We start from the raw sequence: 24,268 nt of genomic DNA, 5'->3' as shown, positions 1-24,268 counted from the left end.
GTGCAGGTTATATTAACAAAAGAATTTTATTTTAGATTTAAATATCTTTTAAATCTAATAAATATAAATTTAATCTAGATCATATCTAACAAATTTATGATTTAAGATAGATCTACACGAACTAGGACAATTTTTGCAATGTAAGGGGTAAACCTTACAGCAGGACAACCTTGCAGTTTGTGATTGATCTAAAAATTTTAATTTCAGATTTAATAATCAGATTATAAATTAGATCTAATCTAAAAATAATCTAAGTATATATAAATAATCATTAATAAACAACCTGGGCTCTGATATCAATTGAAGGAACAGATCTAGGGTTTCAGGGTTAGATCTTGAAACTTTTTCAAGATCATGTAGCGGAAGACTAAAATAAATTAAAATTTATTTTATAAAATTAGAAAATTTTTAGATCTAAGATCCTATTACATGATTATTATATGGCATTAAATCAAAAATTAAAACATATAGAGAATGAAATATATGTTGATCATATCAACATGTTTCTATGCTACATCTAATATATGTAATAAATAATAGATCAGATCTATTACCTTGCAAGTTAGACGTTCTAACTTGCTGATCCGGGCTTGAGGATGATGTCGCGAGCCACACATGCGTCCGACCTTTAGGAGTCATCCACACGAGCCCACGAATCTCGATCAGAAGTCTTGCTCCAGAAAATCAGCACAGTATGCTAGTACTGTGCTGATCCTTCTTCAATGGTTAATTAGGTGCCTTTCTTCTTGATTTGGACTCTTCCCAAGATGAAAAGTATGAGAGGAAGTTTCAGATCTGAGATGCTCTCAGAAAACTCAAGATGGAGGAAGGAAAGAGATGAACACAATAACCTAGAAGAAGACCCTCTTCTTCTTTTCTTTTCTCTCTCTAGGTATCCTATCTTGTGTCTATTATATCTCCACGCCCCAACCTTCTTTCTCTCTGATTTTTGGACGCCGCAAAGGTCTCTCTTTTATCTATTTTTCACAAAAATTTTATGAAAAAATTTATTTTATATAGAGAGATATGATAGAGTCCTTGTCTAGGTCAAATACCTAGTCAAGGTTTATCCAAACATGGCAAGATAAGGGGCCCCAACTCTTGGCGCCCCCTCCTTCTTTTTGTGCGTGGACCAACAGCAAAGGGCACTATAAAGTGCCATAAAAGCCACAAAAATTTCAGAATAAATCTGGATAAAATTGGTGAAAAAAGGAAAGAGTTTTGGATTTCTAAAACTCTATCTCATAGAATTTGAAATCCAAACTTATTCCTACTTTGATTTGATCCACAACCATCTTCCATGTAAGAAAGAAGAGAGAAAACCTTTTGGGCATGGTGAAGACCTAGGAGAGGATTTTTGTCGCACAAAATAAAAGAAATTGGCGTAGAATAAGAGAGAGGTGTGTGGGGCTTATGTGGCACAAGGTAGAATCCTAGTCTTACTAGGATTCTATCTTATGACTTATTTTAATTTAGTTTCTCAAATCCAAATCAAATCAGAATCAGATCAACCCAATTAAAATAGGTCTTAACCCAATTAAAAATCTAATTTAATCAGATTAAATTAGATTTAAATTTATTTTAATTTTTTAATCAAATTAAAAATTAGGTTGATCCAAGTCCTAATTGAACTAGGACTAGCTTTTCCTTGCACTTGGCTTATCCAATAAACAATTGGACTTGATCCAATCAAGTCCAAACTAAATCTAATTAAATCATATTCAATTAGACTTAATCTCAGTCTATTGGCTTAATCAAATTAAGTCAATTAGCAATCGAATTACTAATCGATCCTCCTGCAACACTTGCACTAGGTTAAATATCCATCGTATTGATCTTTTAACCCTAGAATGATTCTTAATTGTTGATCAACCATCCGATCGGATCGTGAACTCTAATGTGTGTGACCTCATAGGTCCGAACCTAAGCCGGTAGTATAGGAACAAATTTCTATACCAATCAAATGATCATCTAGCAATGGTACCCGACGGCCGGATAGGTCAAATATGTAGAACAACATCCTTAGAACCCATGCGATATAGTTTCTATATAATTCATCCCTTGACCAAAAAGATCATAGGACACCTCAGAGTTCAACTGTCAACTTTGATCAGGTTATCCATATTGTATTTCAAAATATCAAATCCATCTGATGGATTATTCTAGTAAGGTTTTGCTAAATTGAAATACAGCGACTCATTCTTCTCCAACTCTTGGAGTGGTCAATCCATCTCGATCACACTCTGACTTCGTAAGTATTTGATTGTGCCCAAAAATCTTCCGTCACTGAATTAGAAATTCAGTTAGTCCAGTACCAAAGCACAGTGAGTTACTTACAAGTCACTGAGGTGATCTCAGATCTAAGAGACACTTATACCTATATCCTATCAGAGACATTCTCAACAGTAGAATGCTCTGAAGTTGGTCACGTTCCATGACGATGTACCCTTACATCTCACCTGTATGCCATACCAGTGTCTCCACACTCTTTGATTAAGAGGACAACCAACCCATATGGCCTACAGCGACCTATGCTCGATAGAAGCTGTCGTCCTTATTAACAGCCTATCATTTGGTCATGAATAATTTTAAGGACTAATCGATAAATCCTCTCTTTATCAACTTAAATAGTCCTAAGGACTTCATCATAACAACGGAGTTCGTTAGAAGATGAAAACTTATGATGAAAATACCAAAAATATATTTTATTTATTAACAAATCAATTATAATACTTGGTTGCTCAACCGTCAACAGCTTGACGATTGACTTTTGGGACATATTTTCCAATATCATCCTCTTAAATGATACTCTCTTCGTCATCTAGTTATTACCCTTAAATCGACGTAGCCAATTTTGTTTCATTGAAATGAAATCAGGGCAATCATCTCTTGTCGAAAATAATTTCTATCGTTGATTGAAAGCCAAGAAGCAGAGGGCTTTCAATAGAAACACTGCTATGCCAAACTATCATGTTACTTTTCCAAAATGGAAAGGGAGCAAAATCAATCTGAAGTCGACATCATTGATCAGTACTGATAGGCTGGTGAAGACATGGAAAGTCCTCTAGATATGCCTTCATGCAAGATTCCTGTTGAATCATTTAACCAACTTGATGAAAAGTAAATCATCTCTATCTAAAAACCTTTTTGATTCAAAACCATATGTGAGAGCTACATGCAATGGGCAAACCTTTGAGAGGTCAAGGGAAGTTTTCTTTTTCCTATTTTTTTCTTTTTTGCGCTTTCCGTTTTAAGCTATGAATCTTCTAAAACAGCAATGCTGAAAGCACTGGTTCCTACTTTCAATGATCTTGTACCGCAACTTCAAAGCCATGAACAACTTAAACATCACTCAGAAAGTAGCAATGTTGTGGACCATTCAATAGCCATTTATGGTAACATTCCAGCGGAGGAAAGAATTTTAACAAGAAATGTGGGCATAATAATCATGGTCAATCATTCTCCTACAACGGTTGTGGATTTGGTGAAACATGCAGGACTGAATGTTTTCTAGCATAGGATCTACTCTGGATGATTTTCTAATGTAGGAGCTACACCTATGCAACATACATAATTGGTGATGTTGGTAAACTAAAAGGTGCAGCCCATTGCATGAGGCTTGCATCAGTGGAGGATCTGGGAAGGGTCGGATGCACTCAGCTTTATCCGTTAATGCAAAGAAGCTATTTTTGTATTATATGTTTTGAGCTTATACACTCCAGATCACAATGAAGCAATCTTACCATTATGCTAAGGCTCACCTCCAGTGATGTTCGTATGCTGCAACCGATAACTCTCTAAGCCTGTGCACTCCATCTTGACAGACATTTTCTGCGCTTTTACCATCAATAATGAGATTGCATAGTTTTCCTTGGCATGTCATACATGTCATGGAAATATTAGATCTTTGCCGAGCATGACTAGTTTGCTGCTTCAGTGCATGAATGCCCCTGTGCATGAAAAATGTCTCACATCTAGTCTCCTTCAAGTGTAACATGTGCATAACAAACTTTTTCCTCTTCTTCTTCCTCCTCAATTTCAACATCTTCAACAATTGTTTTAGTCAATATCTCCTTTTCATTAGGACACATACTTGAGCTGTGTCCCAAGTCCTTGCAATTAAAGCACTCATACCTCCATTTTTTTGCTTGAATTTCAAACTTTCTCTCTGTAGCTTTGTAACAACTGTTCCTGCATCAATTTGCAAGCTCGAATCACTGACTTCATGCTCTTCCATTTAGGTTGTCATCAATTTGCAAGGTAACAAGCTACATCTCATCAACCGACCAGAATATTCATGGCCCACCATCTCATCTTCAATACAGGACTGTAATCCAGAAAAATTTTGCTGGAAGTCTCCTCAGAATCAAACAAACAATCCTTGTTGCCAATTTATCGAACCTCAGTGAAGGACTCCACAGGATCTTCACATTGTTGTAGGCCCTGAAATTTTAATTGAAGGGTTTGGTCATAGTCCACAGGCAGACACCTTTGTTTCAACATACTTCTGATCTCCCATGTAGCAATTTCTTGTCCCAATCACCAAATTGTATACCTTTGTCACATCCACCACATATCAGGAGCTCTTAAATTTGAAGATGCAAACTGTTAACCAAGTATAGCTCTGGATTCATCTTGCCTTGAAACAGCATATCCAACTTGACTCCCTGATAAGCTCCTGCTATTTTGTCATGTGGAAATCGAACGATCTTCTGATTTTGGTGCAGATTCATTTGAATTGGATGAGCAGCTTCTTGTCCCATATCTACAAAAAAACTTTCCATTTGCCTTAATCTCCTATCTTATCCATTGGTTCACTGTCCTCGAACCTCAAGACCTCATGTTTGCAGGAAAATCAGTATATTTATATTTTTGTCTTGAGTTTTGGAAATTAGCAAGTCGTTGTCCTGAAAGTAGAGACAGCAAATAGCGTTCAAAGCCAACCTCTTCAAAGGGTTTTGCTGTATTTTGAAATTCTGTAGTAGATGAAGATTCAAGTAAAACAGAATTATCTTCCACTGATTGCTGCAAGATGTCCATAATCTCACCATATTTTTCCATATGCATCTCAAGTGTTGAGTATTGCTGCAAAAAAAAAAAAAAAAAAGCCCCATCAAATTTATGTTTTACATTGCCGACTTTGCTCTGCAATTCCCCTATTGCTTGATCAACTTGCTCCACATACACTTCAAGTTATTGGTGTTTGTTAGTAACCATGGTTGCGGCTTTGGAACTGATGCTCTGGTACCAAATTGATGTAGCCTTGTAGAAAATTTAAAAGCTACATGGATCTGCAGCTTCTTTTGGCTTAGATGCATATATCTAGCATTGAACTCATTTGATCAGTGTAAAACAAGCCACTTCAAATGTAATTGCTGAATTGTTGTTTAGAAATTGACAGCAGCAGTAACTATTTCAGATCCAAGGTCAGCTTTTGATTTTGAAGCAGATGAAAACAGAGTATAATAAGAAATATAGGAGACGAGAAGAGAATAAGCGGGGGGCAGAGAGAGAGGAAACAGAAGGTCGGTGGCCCCTACTATTCTCAAGAAAATCTCACGTACAATTCTATAAATCACAAAACTATTGCAGGTCACAACCCCCTTTTAATAAACCTAATCAATCACTTATCCAACTAAATTAGGACTGTTTAAATCTGGAAATAACCCAAACCAACGAGCAAATTTTAACCATTGTTTTTAGACTCAAACTACCACTCTCTAACTTGGACATAAACTGAAAAACCAAAGCATGTAAAATTCTAAATTACTCCATTAACCCACGGTTACTGTTTATGGTACTGTAGTGTAAACAGTACCTGTGGACAGTATGCAGCAGTAAATTTGACCTGCTAAATGGAAAACAATAACTGAAAAAAAACATTTATCACATCATCCTGAGGGATCAAATGAGACATTAAAAGGACATGCACTATGCCCAATCCTCAAGGGATCAGAAAGTATAGGAATTCTGATGCATCAGCTACTGTCCAATAACTGGTCAGAATATAGAATGGCTCCCGAAACTAGCTGCAAGCATCATGCAAGTTTTCATCTCCTTAGATGACTTTCCTGATAACTTTGGGGCTGGGTATTTATCATGGGCCAAGGGATTCCAAATATCCATTCCCAGGAGCAACAGAACCTGTATTTCAAGCACTTGGGTCTGACCCAAGAAACAATATTTACTGTTTCAGATCCTGAAATACTGCTAGCAACAGCATATTGCCTTCCATGGCAGTTTTTACTGGTCTAAATGTCCTAGCAAACAGCATAGAGCAGCACAATATTTAGAAGAATCATTAGTTATACAACCTGAAAAGTAATATCATCATCTGAAATCAATCTTAATGCTGCGGTTTCTTGATGAAATATATAAATAGGGTTGAAATGCAAGTTTGCCATGGGTGTCAACTTGCAGTCCATTTTTACCACTCCCACTAACTGATTTCATCTCTAATTTACATACTGTACAAAGAGAAAACGCTTAAGATACAGACACATATATAACTGGAAATATACAATGACAATTAGTTCCAAACTTCCACTTGTGCAAACAGCTAATTATGCCTGCCTAAAACAAATAAATGGAATTAGAGATATTACATGGTTAACTGTCAGGAAGCGTAGTAGGCTCGCCTAAAATCTTACCACCGACATCAGGAAAGGTTTCTTTGCCCGAAAGCGGTGTGACCTTACCATCAGCATCAACCTTAATTGGGTACCTGATTAAGTGTCCTTGCAGTGGAATTACCTCCTCCGCTGTGTATTTTGTCCAGTTCTCGTCAGCTATTTTATTCACACATCTTACACAATCCAAACCACTGGGAAACATAAAGCATGGATCCAACTTACTAAGATGCTCTGCCCACAGTGACATCCTGTATCCATATACCTACAGAAAAAGGGATCCATACAATAAGAACATGAACAATTTAAAAAATAACTTAAACATAACAGTCTTCACATCAGAAGTTTGCATTTCATGAAACTGTGAAGGAATAATGTATGTTTCTGAATGCTTTTGAACCACAGATATAGCACCATCTCCTCTTGAAACACTAAAAGTTACCAACAATCTTGAAATGATACTCTTTTGGCCTTTGCCACAAGATTTTTATAGCAGTGATTTCTCAAGCAGGAATCTAGCACATGGGCAACCCCAGCCAACATTGCTTATGAAGTGGACCTATGATGCAAGAAAAGTAGAAAGCAAAAATCCAGTGCTCTTCTCTTGGCTCCAGATAACATGAAGAAAAGAAAGGAAACATAGAGAAATGAAAGGAAATATAGAAATGCAAGAAACAATATCTGAGTTTCTGCTTAAGGTAAGGTTGATACAGGAGTAAATAGTGATCATGGATGAAGGGGGTTAGTATTGGAGACAAGGTTTTGAAAATCGGCACCGGTGGCCGTTTCAGTCGACTGATGGCACGGTCTGGTACGATTCCGTACTGAATCAAACTAGTGCGAATCGACAGAGGGAGAACCAGAGGAGAAAAAGAGAGAGGAAAGAGAGGAAGAAAAAGAGAGGGAAAAAAAAGAGGGAGAGGGGTCCGTAGGAGAGGATGCCGGAGGGCCTTTGGCTGGCCGCCGTGGCCATTAAGCTGCGTAAATGCCACTTGCGGCTCCACGGTGTGAAACAGGGACGATCGTCCCTATTTCACGGACTTTTTTTAAAAAAGTCCGATAACAATGAAGCCGGCAATGGGTTTGCCGGCTTCACTATTTCTAATTTTTTTTTAAAAAAGTTTGAAATAGTGAAGCCGGCAAATCGAGTGCTGATTTCACTATTTTTAAACTTCTTTTTAAAAAAATCCTAAAACAATGAAGCCAGCAAACCAAGTGCCAGCTTCACTGTTCGTCTTTTCCTTTTAAAAACGGCCTCCGCCTACCGCTTCCGTGCCTCCGCCCGTGCCGCTTCCACCGTCCGGTGGCCACGGTGGCCACCTAAAGACCTCCGTGGTCTCTCCGCCATTCCGTCCTCCCATCTCCGGTGGTCTCCCCCTCTCTCTCTCCCTCTTTCTTGCTCGTTGTGGCAACCCCATTGGGCGAACCGAGCTGCGGCAGCTTTCGCCACCCTTCGACGGCCACAAAGGGCCATTGTCGGCTTCCGTAGAGGGCCATCAGCCTCTCCCTCTCCTTCTCTCTCTCCCCCTCTGTTTTCCTCTCTTTCTTCTCCGGCACTGGCGTGTGCCGTTTTCTCCGTCGGAACCGTCCCAGTTCCTTGCCGGTGCGGTTCGGCACGCCCCGAACCATCCAGTTCGGGATGGTTCTGAAAACCTTGATTGGAGATTTGGAGGACTTGTTTTATTGTTTATTTCACAGATCTAAATGACAATCCTACTTATATTACAACTTGTCTTTGCAAAATTCTTTGATGTATGATAATTGGATGACCATCAGAATTGTACCAAATTGTTCCTTGGGTGGGGTTTGCATTTGTTGATACAAATTATGAAGAATATTTGCATCAGGAACTCGAACTGCGTTCTTGCATCTGTTAACTGTCCATAAAGAATAATATTCACCTGAAGCCAAAGCCCAGGAAAAAAACAAAAGGGTGTGGCAATGATGTCAATTTTCTCACAATTTTATCTGCTTTGGAGTTCATTGGCATTGGGGCACCTAACTCCCTATGTTCATGTACAGAGTAATATGGTTCACCTCCAGTGAAGTTTCTTTGTGAGCAACAATTATGAGAAAGATCAATAGTGTAATGTGCATAAATGTTGGTTGAAAAAGACTTCATTTGGCCAATGTGGAAGAACGAATAAAAATGCATCTATTTTTTGTTATAGACTCAATAGCGTGGAATCAATTCCTCGAGGTTTCTAAAGGAGTTTCATGAAAATTATTGCACCAATCTGATGAAAGTGGGTAGTGCTTCTGCAAACTTACTGGCATAGCACTTCTAACAAGCTCACTTAAAGGGGTCCTCAAAAGATTTTTAAGACAAAGTCAAAGTTTATCAACTATAGGAATTTTTTTGAGCAAAATGGTGGCAAGCCACCCATATTTCATTGATAAGTAAAATGAGAAGAAGCAAAAATACAATGAACAGACAAGAAGAGAAAAGAAAGAAGAAAAAAGGAACAAGAAAGACATGGCAGAGGAGTACAACTGGCACAAAACATCTTGGCATGGTAGTGGAAGCCCGACCCACAACAAAGCAAATGGCCCAAATCCAGATGGCCTCTTTCCAAGTCAATTTGCAAGGCTGGCTGAACCAAGCCTAACACTAGCCAATCCATTAATTCAAACAATAGAATCTTCTAGTTGGTTTGCACACACCTGAACTCCCATAACAAACCCTGGGATATCAGAGATAGTCCTCCATGTTCTCCAAGGGACAACTGACTCCTAAAGATATCACTCTGCCACTGCCTATCTCCCTCACCTACATTGTAGGGTGCCAATATTGCCTGCCAAGAAAGGGAAAGAAGGGACAAGAGAGAGGAAATGAGATAAAGGAAGAGGAAGGAATAGAAAAGAAAGAGGAAGGAAAGAAAGGAGAAGGGAAAAACTCCTGGGTTGGGCATGCGAAACTACAAGAGAACTCCTTTCTTAAAAGGGACGTGCACAGCATATGAAAACTTCTCTGTATATAAGCATACACAGACATAAATACATATAATTGGATCATAAATTTGATGGTCTATCAACTTGACAACCCTATGTTAATGATTTACAGAACCAGAAATGACTAAAAACCAAAGTGTTCTGAAGTCTCCTACTTGTGCATAGAGTTGGCACAAAAATGGAAGACCTAGCAATGCTAGTTTTTATTAACGGCCAATTTGGATGGTTGTGCAGCTTATCCATTGGACAAGCCCCATTTAAAACTGAGTTTGTCATAAATAGGGATAGACATGGAAATAAGAAGAGATGTTTCCATCAGATGGAAACTCTTTGGAGTGTATCATCCCAGAAAATCGGGATCATGCATTCCAATCACAAGGTGATTTATGGTATCCCAAGGTTTCTCAAATACTTTGGACTAAGACTTTCCTTAATTGCAAGAAATACTCTTCTTTATTATGATTATTTTTTTGATAGACAGAAATACCTTTCTTTCACCGATCGCTTCTTATCACCACAAACCATAAAAGGAATATTTCATGAACAACTTGTGCAGGCATTCAAATAGGTGCTAAAGTGTATATAGGCATTTAAATTGAAAATTTACGTCATTGGCCATGATATAATGCATTTTGAGACACATAGAAATCAAAATTTAATAGGCTCGGATTGTTCTCAACTATAAATGTGGTACAATGTTTTCTCATAACATAAAAATATTAGCTTTGCATTCACATGATGCATAAATAGAAGATATTTTTAACCGATAAATTTTATTTCCATGCATGTTTGCTGTTGCAAATCATGGTCAATTATCTCAATCTCAATGGTTAAGGCCCATCATCAATTTACTATCCACTATCTCTAAAGTCAAATAGTTAATAGAAAGTCATGGTCAGCAGAACCATCCGAAACCGCTCGGTTTCAGGCACGCCAAATCATACCAGTAATGGACTGGGACAATTCCAGCCTTCAAAATGAGACATAGCAAGGACTGCGGAGAGGGCGAGAAGGAGAGAAGGAGAGAGAGAGAGAGAAGGAGGAGGGAGAGACGGCCTCTGGAGCTACCGAAGGGCCATCAAGGCCACCATTACCGCTGCCGAGGCGGTGGATGTCTGAATCAATCATAATAGGGGCTTCAACCTCTGTTATTTTTTATTTTGGTTCTATCAAGCGAAGTTGGCAACACCATTGTCGACTCCATCGAAAAATTGCCAAAAAAAAAAAAAAAAAACAACAACAAGTCAGCCATCTGTGTTTTCCTATTTCGTTCGATAAAACAAAAATAAAAAATGACATAGGGGCTGAAGCCCCTGTTTCAATCGATCTGGACATCCACCACCTCCACAGGGCAACAGTGACCTCGACGGCCCTCTAATGGGCTCCGAAGGCCATCTCTCCCCCGTCCTCCCTCTCCCCCTCTTTGTTGTGTTGGTCTGGGCTGGCAAAGGAATGGCATGGGGGCGTACTGAAACCGTGCCACTAGCCGAACCAATACGGGCTCTAGTATTGGCACAGCCAACCTTGGTATACACTTTAACCTAGTGTCGAGGTAATTGCTCATAACCATTGATCAACATGGAGGTTTTTCATATATTTTCTTGGAATTACTATAATTATGTATCATTAAGCTATTTTCTTTTTATGATCATGTTATTGGATCCATACGAGTCCAAACCTGTGTTCTATATGACTGGTTGCTTGTTAGGAGGTAATACAATCTCTTTTGGCCCCAGTCAGTCACTCAAACTATTGTTTAATAAGATATAAGAATGATATCTAGATGATGCATGGTTTTTCTAAGACTTTTCCTCCTAAGTATTTTTGAATTTCAGAGAGGGATGGAGCTTCTCTCTCCTATCTATTTATAGATATAGAGATGATACTGCACTTTTAGTTGAAGCCGTACAACATCCTCTCCCTCTCTTCTCCATGTTCTCTCTCTCGCCCCTCTCTCTCATTGCTTCTCTTCTTCTCTATTATTCTTTTTTATTTCCTATTCTTCTTCTCACTGTTTTGATATTGTAACAAGGTATCAAAGCAACGTCAGGGCTGTTGTTTTCCTGCTGCGTGGTTCCAAGAGTCGTGGGAAAAACATAGTATCATGGAAGTACCTTGATCATGCTGTTATGATTTCCTCTTAATGTGGAATCATGGGCATCCCATCTGTTGTCTATTGACCATAGCTCTGTACCATATAAAGCATGTGATGCCATGGAAGAGGACTGTTTGATGCTGATTATGACCAGATAAGTATTGATTTTAAGTGAAGAGTAATTGCATGATCAGATGCAGTACCAGGACCAATTTTGGTAAATAACCTTATCATGTTCAAAAATCAGTGAATTCTGTACTTGCTGCCCTGTAATGCAGAAATCACAATGTTCTTATTTGATTGGTTGATTTGTGACAGTTTGCATATTCTCCTTGTCCCCGATGTGCTTCTGCTCATTCCTAGTTGTGCTTAAAATGGTGATTTATACTCATTCTAACTATTTGCTGTTATCTAGTATCTTGTTACGGTAGGAGGAGGAGAGTGTTGTTAAGGCTGGGATTTCCATGGGTGATATATAGGTGCACAAATGACATTAATCAACCTGTCTGGGGCTAAGAATTATTTATAGTAGGCAAAAGTTGTAGAAGTTTCTTGAAGGAAAAATGACAACATGATCATCCCATTGAAAATCCTCCATAAGTAATGATAAAAAATGATAGAACCTTGTTACGGGAACAACATGGAACATAGCATGAGTAGTAATTTGATGTCCTGCAGCACAACAAAGGAAATATGGGAAACTACAAGAAAAAATGTATTCGCTCGAATCTATGAGATATATGAATAGATTTTTCAGGTTCAGTGAGAAATAAATCACTGAGTGAATACCATAGTCAATTGAGAGGACTTTGGGAGGAGTAAATTTGCATAAACCCTCTCACAAATGACATTCAAAAACAAGGACAACAAAGAGGATTCCAGAGTTGCTAAATATGTATCTAGGCTTAGCTCAATATAACATTTAAAGGGTCAATTCATGAGCACTATTAAGCTTCTTTCTTGGATAGCATGTATGCTTGTCTTCAGTGGGTATCTACTCATCCTCTACTCACGCATGGCTGAAAATCTTCATATCTCTATGGTGGATATACAGAAGTCAAGGAGACAGTAAAAATAGATCTTAAATTTTAAACTATTAAGGGTCAATGTCGAAATTTTAAGGATTAATAATGGGGAAGAATATGTCTAAATTTTCAATGAGTTTATCTTATCTTCAGGATCAAGGAATTCTTTTGCAGACATCTTGCATTTATCCATCTCAACATAATGGATTCCTGAAAGGAAGAACCAACATCTTTTGGAGGTATCTCATGCTCTTTTATTTAAAGGGAATATTCCAAAATCTTATTGGAGTGCTGCTGTGTTAACTGCACCTTATTACTAACAGAGTCCCTTCATCTTGCTAGGCAATAAAAGTCCCATTCAAGTGGTTGTATCCTCAAGAACTATCTTTCAATAATTTCTCATGTCTTGGCTGTATTTGCTTGTACACAATCTAAGTCCATCTAAGGGAAAGCTAAATTCTGGATCCTTTAAGTGTATTTTCTAGGTTATTCGCATTCACAAAAAGGATGTAGGTGTTATGATCCTTAAGAAAGGTATATTTTGATGGCCCAGTCCATTGGACTAGCCCATCACTGAGTCAACCCATGTCCCACCCAAAAGGGGAAAAAACATAGAAAAAGCTAAAAGAAGACTCCTCTCTGATTGATTCCAGGAGCCGGAGTCCTAGGGAAACTAGGATCTAAGGCTCTCTATAAATAGCACCCTATCCCTCCTATGATCCTCCCCGGTGATCATCGCACCTTGTCCTTTCTCTTTCTCTAGTTTAAGATCATGGCTTTCTATTAGTGTGCCCATTGGAAATTGAAGCGGAAGACACCCGCTGGAGCCAAGGTAAGGCCTCGATCTCACCTTCTCTCTCTCTTTACCCTTTTCTCGTGACCTTTAGCATCGTTGCTGGCCACCAATTTCACTGGAAAACCATGAAGAAATAAATCTCTTATTTGGCCAAACTTCTCTCTCTTTCCGGCTATTGGCGTCGCCATCCCTGAAGCTGAACCCCTGATCGAGTACCCCCACCTCCCTACCACTCACCATAGCGGAGCCATGACCACCAATGATCGGCCAACAGCCAAAAACGAAGAAGCCGATTCCCCTTTTTTTTATTCTTATTCCCATGATTTTCTCGATGCTGATCACCACTGTTGGCCATCCACCGCTGCCCACTGCCGACCATGCGTCCTCTACTGCACCATCAGACCTCTAGCTCCACCATTGGATCAAGACCACGACACCCATCCTTCCTCCCTGTTCAGCCAAAGAAGAAAAAATGAAGAAAAGAAATAAAAGAAAAAGAAAAGAGAGAGAGTTGTCTCTCTCTCCTTCTCTCTAGGATTTCTCTCTCTACTCTCTCTTTTCTCTCTATCTATCCATGGACCTCGATAGAGGTACTCCTCTACTATGAACCTAAGATGATCTTTCCAAAAGAGGCCGGAAATCACTTTGATATCCATGTAATATGTCAATCCCTCCCCGACCCTTATCGGATACATCTGGAATCTAGTCATCATTCACCTTATTGAATTACCTAAATCATAATTGACCATGGCCAGTTGAGTACACCTTGTTCAGACCAATTTGGTTAGTTGGGCATTGTTGCTGAGTCGACTCTATCCTCCTCCAACCTGGATTGCCTAATTTTATGCCATCTCAGTTCTCTGGTTTTCCGCATTGTTGATAATGGATTTTACTTGCTTTGAAGAGGTCAGGTGCTTCACATAGTTGAACTGAAGGATTTAAGACGAAAGAGGTAAGTAACCCTAATACTCATTACTTTTTCGAATTACCAGATCTTTAATGCTTAAGACTTAACGAAATATCAAAAGAAATATTTGACATTGATGATTCTGTGTTTTCTTAATTAAGAATCAAGCATACAATATTATACAAATCATGTATTGTCATGAAAAGTATGGTTCTATGGATATCTAATATTAACGGCTTGTTTATAAACTATGAACTCCATATTTATAAAAATCTATATGATTGTTATGAAAACACTGATTTCATGATTTTTTCACTTTATGGATTATGAATTCTGTAAAGTTGTCAAATATCTTTCAACTATTTATTTATGATGTAAGAACACATATTTTAAGAAAATATGATTTAAGAAGTATGATTATGGGCTCTTAGATAGCTATGTACAGGCCTGCCAGTGGGTTATGGTAGTTTGGCATGCGGCTCTGCCAATAGATTTCATAGCTTGGCATATAGTCCTTGCCAGCAGGTTATAGTAGTTGGTATACAGTCCTTGCCAGTAGGTTATAGCAGATTTTAAATCTATGGGATAAAGGTGTTCCGGTTTCTTCATAGAACGGGATGTCCTGCTATCCGTTCCATTCCGACAGTAGTCTCGATCAAGCATCCCAGTGGATATCCTCCATTTTCTCTCCTTCTTCTTTCCTTTCTTTTTTTTGTTTTCTTTCTTTCTTGTCTTTCTTTTCATCATTTTCCTTTTTTTCCTTTCCTTTTTTTCCATTTTTTTTCTTCTTTCATTTCATTTTCCTTTTTCTTCATCTTTCCTCATTTTCTTTTTCCTCTTTCTTCTGCTTTCCCTGCAAAGATGGGTTCAGAGTCCTGAGCCCATCCCGATCCCTATTTTCTCATACGAATGGGATAGGATGGTTGGGACATCCCCTATCTCACTGGGACATAAAACCTTAGGTTATAGTAGTTGGTGTTGGAATATCGTTACATTTGGAAAGCATGACAATTTCTCCTTGGATATTGGAAAGCATGACAATTTCTCCATTGAATATTTGGAAAGCATGACAATTTCTTAATAGGAAAGTATATCAATTTCTCCATCATCCTTGATTTTGTATCATTGAATTTCTTCTTTATTTGTTCCCACAATCATGGGATTGTATCTTTTCTTTATTTGTTTCCCACAATCATGAGATTTTGGTGGGATTGTATCTTTCTTTATTTATTTCCACAATCATGAGATTTTGGTGGATCTTAGTGTATTATATATATTTGTAAATAATGCAATAGATAAACAAGCTTCACCATTTACCATTTAACATGGTATCAGAGCTTGGGGAGAGAATCCTAGCCATCCTAATCCTCCAGCAGTGCACTATCCACTGTCTCTCTCCACCAAAATCCAGCCTCCCCTGAGCATTACCCAGTCCTTTCCCATGTGTGGGTCCTCCTTCGTGACTCGTTTCCACATGAACAATAACTTTTCAATTCTTTACGCATGTCCTCTTCGATTTGGAGCCTTTTTTTGTTGCTGTTGCGTTCCTTGAAGTATTCGTAAATTTTCCTTCAATCCAAGTCAATATGTTGGCATCTTTGAACCCATCTTCTTGGACAAAATCAGGTATTTTCACTTCTGCTTTTTTGTTTCATCCTTGGTCACCACAGAACAACTGTTTGATCCCAATTATCTATCCTGGGCTGCTGCTATTCAATTATGGTTTAAAGGTCAAGGATATGAAGACCACTTGATTAAGAAAGCTGCAGATGTTCCTGCTACTGACCAGCCACTTGGCAAAAGATTGATGCTCAACTGTGTAGTCTCTTATGGTCTACTATTGACTGTAAACTTTTTTCTATATCCGTCCTTATCAGACTTGCTATGATCCATGAAAAAAGGCTAAGCCTTATACACTAATGATATTCCAACTTTTATACTGTTATTTCTGACATATTACATCTCCAAAAACTTGACCAGGATATGCCTACGGCCTACCTATATAGGCCAGATTCAAATTGCAAAACAAGAGCTTGCTGAACTGTTGCCTATCACTGTTGATACTGAAGCACAGGAGCAACAATGTGATAAGCTCTTATGGTTCTCTCCTTGGCTGGACTACCTCCCGATCTTGTATCTGTCCGTGATCAAATTCTGGCTAGCCCTATAGTACCCTTATGGAAGATGTCTTTGCATGTCTGCTGCGCATTTCCTCTCTATCTGTTCCTGACTCTAATGCTTCTCCCACTGACTCTTCTGTTCTTGTCTCACAATCTTTTGATCAGAACAGTTGTGGTGGAAGCAATGGCGCGGAGGTAACCGTCAGCGACCATAATGCACTTAATGTCATAAGATTGGCCATACTCAAGATCGTTGTTTTAAGTTGAATGGCCACCCATCTTGTACTGCGAATGTTGCCCAAGCCGATTCTACCGCCATTGTGTCACTTTTAAAGAATACACCACCTTAAATTATTTCCATTCCTACTGCTAAGTATGATGTGCATCTTAGTATCAAGCCATCAAGCAGTCTACTGTTGTCTCTGCTGCTCACACTGGTAATTCAGTTGCTTATCTCACTCATTCCTCCTCATTTGGACCGTGGGTTCTTGATTCTGATGTCTCTGATCATATTTCTGATAATAAATACTTTTTCTTCAATATTACTAGTTCTTCTTCTCTTCCTATGGTTACCTTGGCTAATGGCTCTAAAACCTTAGCTAAGGATGTTGGTTAGGCTAGATCTCTTCCCTTTTTACCTTCGGATTCTGTACTCTATATCCATAGTGTCTCTTTAATCTTATATCTATCAGCAAATTAACATATTCCCTTAATGTTCAGTCACATTTAGTAATAACTCCATTCTTATGCAGGACCAAGGTACGAGACAGATGATTGGCACCGGATGTGAGTCATAGGGGCTTTACCACCTCACATTACCTACATCACCAGTAGTCTGCGCTTCTAATGCACCATCGTCTCTTGTCCATAGTCGTTTGGGGCATCCTAGTCTTTCGAAGCTTTAGAAGATGGTTCCCCATCTCTCCTCTCTATCATCACTAGAATATAAGTCATGTCAGCTTGAAAAACAAGCACGTGCTTCGTTTTTAAAGTGTATCAATAATCGAGCTGCATCCCATTTGATCTTATTCACACTAACGTATGGGGTCCTAGTCGTGTCAGTTTTATTTTGGATTTTCAGTACTTTGTGACATTTATTGATGATTACTCCGTGGCGCTTGATTATTTTTAATGAAAAATTATTCTGAGTTATTTTTAATATTTAAATCTTTTTGTGTTGAAGTTCGTACTCAATTTGATGTTCCAATTCATACTTTACGTAGTGATAATGCACAAAAATATTTTTCTGTCTCTTTCAATAGCTTCATGCAAGGTTTAAATCCCATGGGACGAGGCTGTCCTGATTTTTTCATGGAATGGAATGCATCGCCACCCCATCCCATCCTGACACTTAGGACAGAGGATGTCCCAAGACGTCCCGATTAGGATGCTCGAATGCCAACAGGACGGCTTATCCCAACACATGGGATGGTACCCCATCCCGATATCCCATGAGACGTCCTGTTGGGATCTGAATCTTTGGCTTCATGTCTTCACATAACATCCTTCATGAATCTTCATGTACTCATTCTTCTTAGCAAAATGGAGTTGCTGAACATAATAACCGTCATCTAATTGAGACTGCTCGTACATTACTCTAACATAATAATGTTCCTCTCCATTTCTGGGGGGATGCTGTGCTTACTGCCTGTTATTTGATTAACAGAATGCTTTCATCAATTTTACAGAATCAGATTCCACATTCCATTATGTTTCCTACTTATTCTCTTTATCCTCTTCCCTTTTATATGTTTGGCTGTACTTGTTTTGTTCGTAATCCAACCCTAGACAGGATAAACTTTATGCCAATTCTCTCAAATGTGTCTTTTTTAGGCTGCTCTCATCTTAAAAAGGATATCGATATTAATCTCCAGACACAAATCGTTACATCACCTCTATAGATGTGACTTTCCATGAGAACACGTCCTTTTTTTACATCTCTTCTGAGCATTCCATCATATTTGAGGTTCTTCTTGTTCCCTACATTAGCCCTCCTGAGGACACTCCAGCTTGCCCACTTCAAGTTTATCATCGTCGTCCACGTTCTGACCCTCATGCAGGCCCGATTAATATTCCTACTAACTCACCCTCTCTCCAATGCCTGTGCCTACCACAGACCTACCTCTGGTAGATAGTCCTCCCATTGCTATTCGAAAAGGTATTCGCTCCACTCGTAATCCTTATCCTATTTATAGCTTTTTGAGTGATCATCATCTGTCTTCACCCTATTATGTTTTTGTATCCTCCTTGTCTTCCATTTTTGTCCCTAAAACTACCAGCGAGGCACTGGCTCATCCAGGGTGGCGGCAGGCAATGGTTGATAAGATGGCGGCTTTGCATTCTAGTGGCACTTGGGAGCTGGTCCCCTTACCACCTGGTAATCCACTGTTGGTTGTCGTTGGGTTTATACGGTGAAGTTGATCCTGATGGAAAGGTTGATTGACTCAAGGCATGGCTGGTTGCCAAGGGCTATATCCAGATTTTGGCTTGGATTATGGTGACACTCTCACCAATGGCCAAGATTGCCTGTGTTCATCTTCTCTCTCCATGGCTGGCATAAGACATTGGCCCCTTTTCAATTAGATATTAAAAATACTTTTCTCCATGGAGAGCTTGTCGAAGAGGTGTATATAGGGCAACCACCTGGCTTTGTTGCTTAGGGGAGTTTGGCTTGGTTTATCGCCTTCGTCGTTCTTTTTATGGCTTGAAGCAATCTCCACAGGCTTGGTTTGGGAAGATTTAGCACAGTCATTCAATAGTTTGGTATGGTTCGCAGTGAGGTGGATCATTTTATTTTCTTTCGCCATTTCTCATAGCGTCAGTGCATATACTTGGTTGTCTATGTGGATGATATAGTTATCATAGGCAGTGATCAGGATGGAATCTATCAACTAAAGCAACACCTCTTTCATCATTTTCAGACCAAGGATTTGGGTCGTCTGAAATACTTTGTGTGTATTGAGGTGGCTGAGTCTACTAATGGTATTGCAATCTCACAGAGGAAGTATGCACTAGACCTACTGGAAGAATCTGGCATAATAGATTGCTGACCTATTGATACACCCATGGATCCAATGTCAAACTTCTATCTGGATAGGGGGAGCCACTATCAGACCTTGGACGGTATCGAAGGCTTGTTGGAAAACTGAATTATCTCACTATCACTCGACCAGATATCTCTTTTGCTGTAAGTGTTGTTAGTCAGTTCCTACAAGCTTCATATAATAGTCACTGGGATGTCGTGATTCACATTCTTAGATATATTAAAAGAGCACCAGGCCAAGGATTCTTATATGAAGACAAAGGGCATACCCAGGTGATTGGTTTTATAGATGCAGATTGGGCAGGGTCTCCCTCTGATAGGCAATCAACATCAGGATACAATGTTTTCATTGGAGGCAATCTAGTATCCTGAAAAAGTAAGAAATAAGATGTTGTAGCCAAATCAAGTGCAGAAGCAGAATATCAAGCTATGGCATTGGCCACATGTGAACTCGTATGGCTGAAGCAACTACTCCTGAAATTAAAGTTTGGTGAAGTCAAACAGATGCAGCTGATATGTGATAATCGAGCAACCATGCATAATGCTTCCAATCCAGTTTTTCATGAGAGGACCAAACACATAGAAGTCGTCTGTTGCTTTACTAGAGAAAAGATTCTTTTAGGAAGCATTACTACTAGTTTCATTAACTCAAATGACCAACTAGCAAATATATTCACTAAATCTCTTAGAGGTCCTCGAATCAGCCACATATGTAACAAGCTAGTGCATATGACATATATGCTCCAGCTTAGGAGTGTTGGAATATTGTTATATTTGGAAAGCATGACAATTCCTCCACTGGATATTTGGAAAGCATAACAATTCCTCCATTGAATATTTGGAAAGCATGACAATTCCTGCACAGGAAAGTATATCAATTTCTCCATCATCCTTGATTTTGTATCATTTGAATTTTTTCTTTATTGTTTTCCACAATAATGGGATTGTATCTTTTCTTTATTGTTTCCCACGATCATGAGATTTTGGTGGGATTGTATCTTTTCTTTATTTGTTTCCACAATCATGAGATTTTGGTGGATCTTGGTGTATTATATATATTTGTAAATAATGCAATAGATGAACAAGCTTCACCATTTACCATTTAACAGTTGGCATGATATTGATTACGACCGTGTTATGGGTATAAGGTGACCTTAGCATTTAGCCTGAGAGAATTATTAAGAATCATGATGTGGCAAAATGATAGATGATTTATGACTTTATTTATAAATCAACGTGATTTATGATTTTGCATTGAAAGCCTTATTTATATAATTTGCATGATTTAAGCATATGCAAGAGCATGGTTGATTCATATATGATTATATTGTTATCGTAAAATATTTTATTTTCTAAAGATAATCATCTTCTTTAAATGATTTATTGATGCATGTACAAACTTATGCTTGATCCAGTAAGAAAGTATAGGTTTTACTTACTAAGCTAGTATAACTTATTTTCTTTTTATCTCTTTTTTCAATGGAGTAAGACTACTAGGAGCGATGGAGGATTCAGGCTTGGGGGTCTGTGCTAGCAAGCTTGAAAATTGTGTAGCTTGATTAGTTTATTGGATGATTATAGATTTGTAGTTAACTATTTATGAATTTTGAAACATAAATTTGATATTTGATTTTGGATTTAGATGCTTTGAACTAGTCTTGGTTTTTACTTTAATTAATGATTTGAATTGAACATCGTTATTACATTTTATTTGTGATGCATCTTTTATTCTATTCAAGATAACGAATGTTGGCTTCGTGTTATCATGGGCTGTACCCCTCGGTAGTATGGCCGTGTTATATCCCAGATTGGGGCGTGATTTATATCTCTTTAGATGTGACCTTTTATGAAGATCTTTCATATTACTTGGAAGGATCATTATGGAGGATACTCATGAAAATAATGTTGGTACAATTTCTCCTCCTATACTTCACCTATTGATGAGCCATATAGTTTATCTCAGATAAGACAATTGTTTGCATTAGGAGGAAAAATGTATAAGGCATCCGAAGACAGTTCTTAACCAATTGACCAACTTATTTGGAGATCCAAGAATACGTATCAATTTTGCATCTCCTCCTGTCATTGGAAGTGATTTGCCTATTGCTCTTCAAAAACCAAACTGAACCTTCATCCCATTTGCAATTTTCTTTCATTGGATTCGCTTCGTCCTATATGCAAGTCTTTTGCTCTTCCAATCTCTTCCATATTTGCTCCTAAGAATTTTCAAGAAGTTCTCTCACATATTGATTGTAAAAAGACTATGATAGATGAGATGGAAGCACTACACAAAAACATAACTTGGGATTTGGTGCCTTTACCTAAAGCAAAATAAAGACTTGGATATTGTTTCGTGTATATAATTAACAATAACCTGATGGTTCTATTAAGAGTTATAAAGCCTGGCTTGTACCAATGGCTATACCCAGACTTATATAGAGTAGATTACCTTGAAATCTTCTTTCGAGCGGCAAAGCTCAACTCTGTTTGTGTTGTTATTTTAGTAGCTATTAATCTTGGTGGGTCCATGTTCAGGTTGATGTTAAGAACACTTTCTCACATAGAGACTACATGAAGAGCTTTATATGGACTCAGCCCAGGCATTCATCGACCTAAAGGTTCAGAACTTTTTTTGACTGAAAAATCAATGGATGGTTTGAAATAATCTCCAAATACCTGGTTTGACAAATTCAATCATGCTCTATTGAATTCAGATTCAAAAGAGGTCAATATGATCACTCCCTCTTTGTTAAGAAGACTTCTTATGTTACGATTGTTCTTATTGTATATATTGACAATATTGTTCCCGCCGGGTGTGATAAAGCATTAAAGCTGATATTAATATTCTAAAGCAGTTCTTGCAGAAGATGTTTGAGATCAATGATTTGGGATATCTTCATAATTTTTTGGGAATTGAGGTTGTTCATTCTAAGAAATGGATAGTTATCTTAGAGGAAGCATGCCATATATCTCCCTGAAGACAGTGGATTTCATGGTTGCAAACCTGTGGAGACTCCTATGGAAGCCAGTTTAAAATTGTATGCTAAACGAGGGGAGATTCTACATGATCCAGAAATGTATCATCAACTACTAGGACAATTGATATATTTAACCATTACTAGACACGACATTAGTCATGCAGCTCTGTGGTTAGCTAGTTTATGTGTGGTCCTTATGCTCCTCATCTTGAAGCAATGTATTGGATTCTGAGATATCAAAAAATAACACCTGGTCAAGGAATACTATACAATACAAAAGGACATATGCAGGTATTCAGATGATGATTGAGCAGAATGTCCTCCTGAAAGGTTTACATCTTAATATTGTACCTTTTTTTTTTTGGTGGTGGGGGGGAGTGGTGTAGGGATTGGTTACATAGAAAAGCAAGAAAAATCAGCAAGGTCACTGTAGAAGAAGAGTATAGAGCTATTACTTTAGCTACATGTGAGTTGACATGGCTTTGTGCTTTATTAAGTGAAATTACAATTTATTCCTCTTATCCTATTCCCCTCCAATGTGGTAACCGAGATGCCATCTATATTGCAGCTAATCCAATTTTACATTAGAGGACTAAGCATATTCAAGTACATCCTTATTTTCTTCGAGGAAAAATTGCCAATAGAGGTTGTCATGCATCATGCTTGCTCTACTTCTCAACTCACAGAGTAGCTCACCAAGGATCTCTGCTGAGATAGTTGAAGAACATGGATGTCAAGCTAGGCATAATTGATATTTTCTGCTCCAGAATTTGGGGTAATGTCAGTAAACATGGAGTTTTTTTTTTTCCCCAAAATATATTTGCTTCATATCTACTGTAATTATGTCTTACTGGGCTTATTTTCTATGACAAGTTCTTGTTATTGGGCCTTTTTTTGAGCCCACGTAAATCTAATCTTATGTTTTATATGACCAGTCACTTATTAGGGGCAGTACAATCTTTCTGCCATAATTAATGACTGACCCAATTTTTTCAGTAAAATCTGATATGCATGGACTAGTTGAGTTCATAAAGCATCCTTCACACACCTCTCTTCTGTGTCTTCTCTCTCCTCCATCTCTCACAGCTTCTCTTTTTCTCTCTCTCATTCTTTCTTGTTTCTCATCTTCTTCTTGCTATTTTGACACCATGATAGTAACTGTTGCCGCTGAAATCTGGGACTTAGTTGGAAAGGCTGGAGTGGTGGCACATCCTCTTAGAAGAGAGACCTGCAAGATAAGTCCTGGCCGGAGTTGGCTCCGGCGAGGACCCTCCAATGCTTCAGTTAGAAATCAGGAGAAACAGATGAGTGCAGAGAGAACGTGTGTGCGTACCTTGGGGGTCCCCTAGAGGTTCTTTTGTAGATGAGGGTTAGAGAGCCATTTTGGATAGATTACATGGCCGATTTAGGTGCGATATGGTGGAATTTTCTGTCGGGATTTCTGAGATCAGGTGGTTACACCTGCCTTATCTAGTTCGGGACTAGCTAAATGTCGCGGACGCTTTTGAATTTTGAAATGAGGGCGCATATTAGATTGAACTGGCTTCTTTTGTTGAGGCCTCGACATGGTCCGATGGGGATGGATGCCGAAGGAAGAAAGTGGCTGGAGCCAGCTGCGTTCAGTGAGACAGACCGGTGAGGGCCGAAGTATACCCGCAGTTGAAGTCGGTGATCGGCCAGTTTAGATGTCTAGTCGTTTGTAGATATTGGACAGATGTCGGAT

At 38.5% G+C, this 24,268-nt stretch overlaps 1 protein-coding gene and 1 pseudogene across 1 annotated transcript in view; one reads left to right on the top strand and one right to left on the bottom strand.

Annotated features, from left to right (window-relative positions):
* Positions 1–6,355: 6,355 nt before the first annotated feature.
* LOC105061203 (phospholipase D delta) overlaps positions 6,356–24,268 on the bottom strand; it is a 141,542-nt gene continuing 123,629 nt past the window's right edge. The window contains 1 exon segment of the mRNA XM_010945178.4: positions 6,356–6,894. Within this exon segment, the coding sequence (XP_010943480.2) occupies positions 6,610–6,894 (285 nt within the window). The 3' untranslated portion in view covers positions 6,356–6,609.
* Positions 15,991–16,816, top strand: LOC140852524 (uncharacterized; annotated as a pseudogene).

This window comes from Elaeis guineensis, chromosome 11 (genome assembly GCF_000442705.2).
Source record: "Elaeis guineensis isolate ETL-2024a chromosome 11, EG11, whole genome shotgun sequence".
Lineage (NCBI taxonomy): Eukaryota > Viridiplantae > Streptophyta > Magnoliopsida > Arecales > Arecaceae > Elaeis > Elaeis guineensis.
This window is presented reverse-complemented; position numbering and strand designations above follow the sequence as displayed.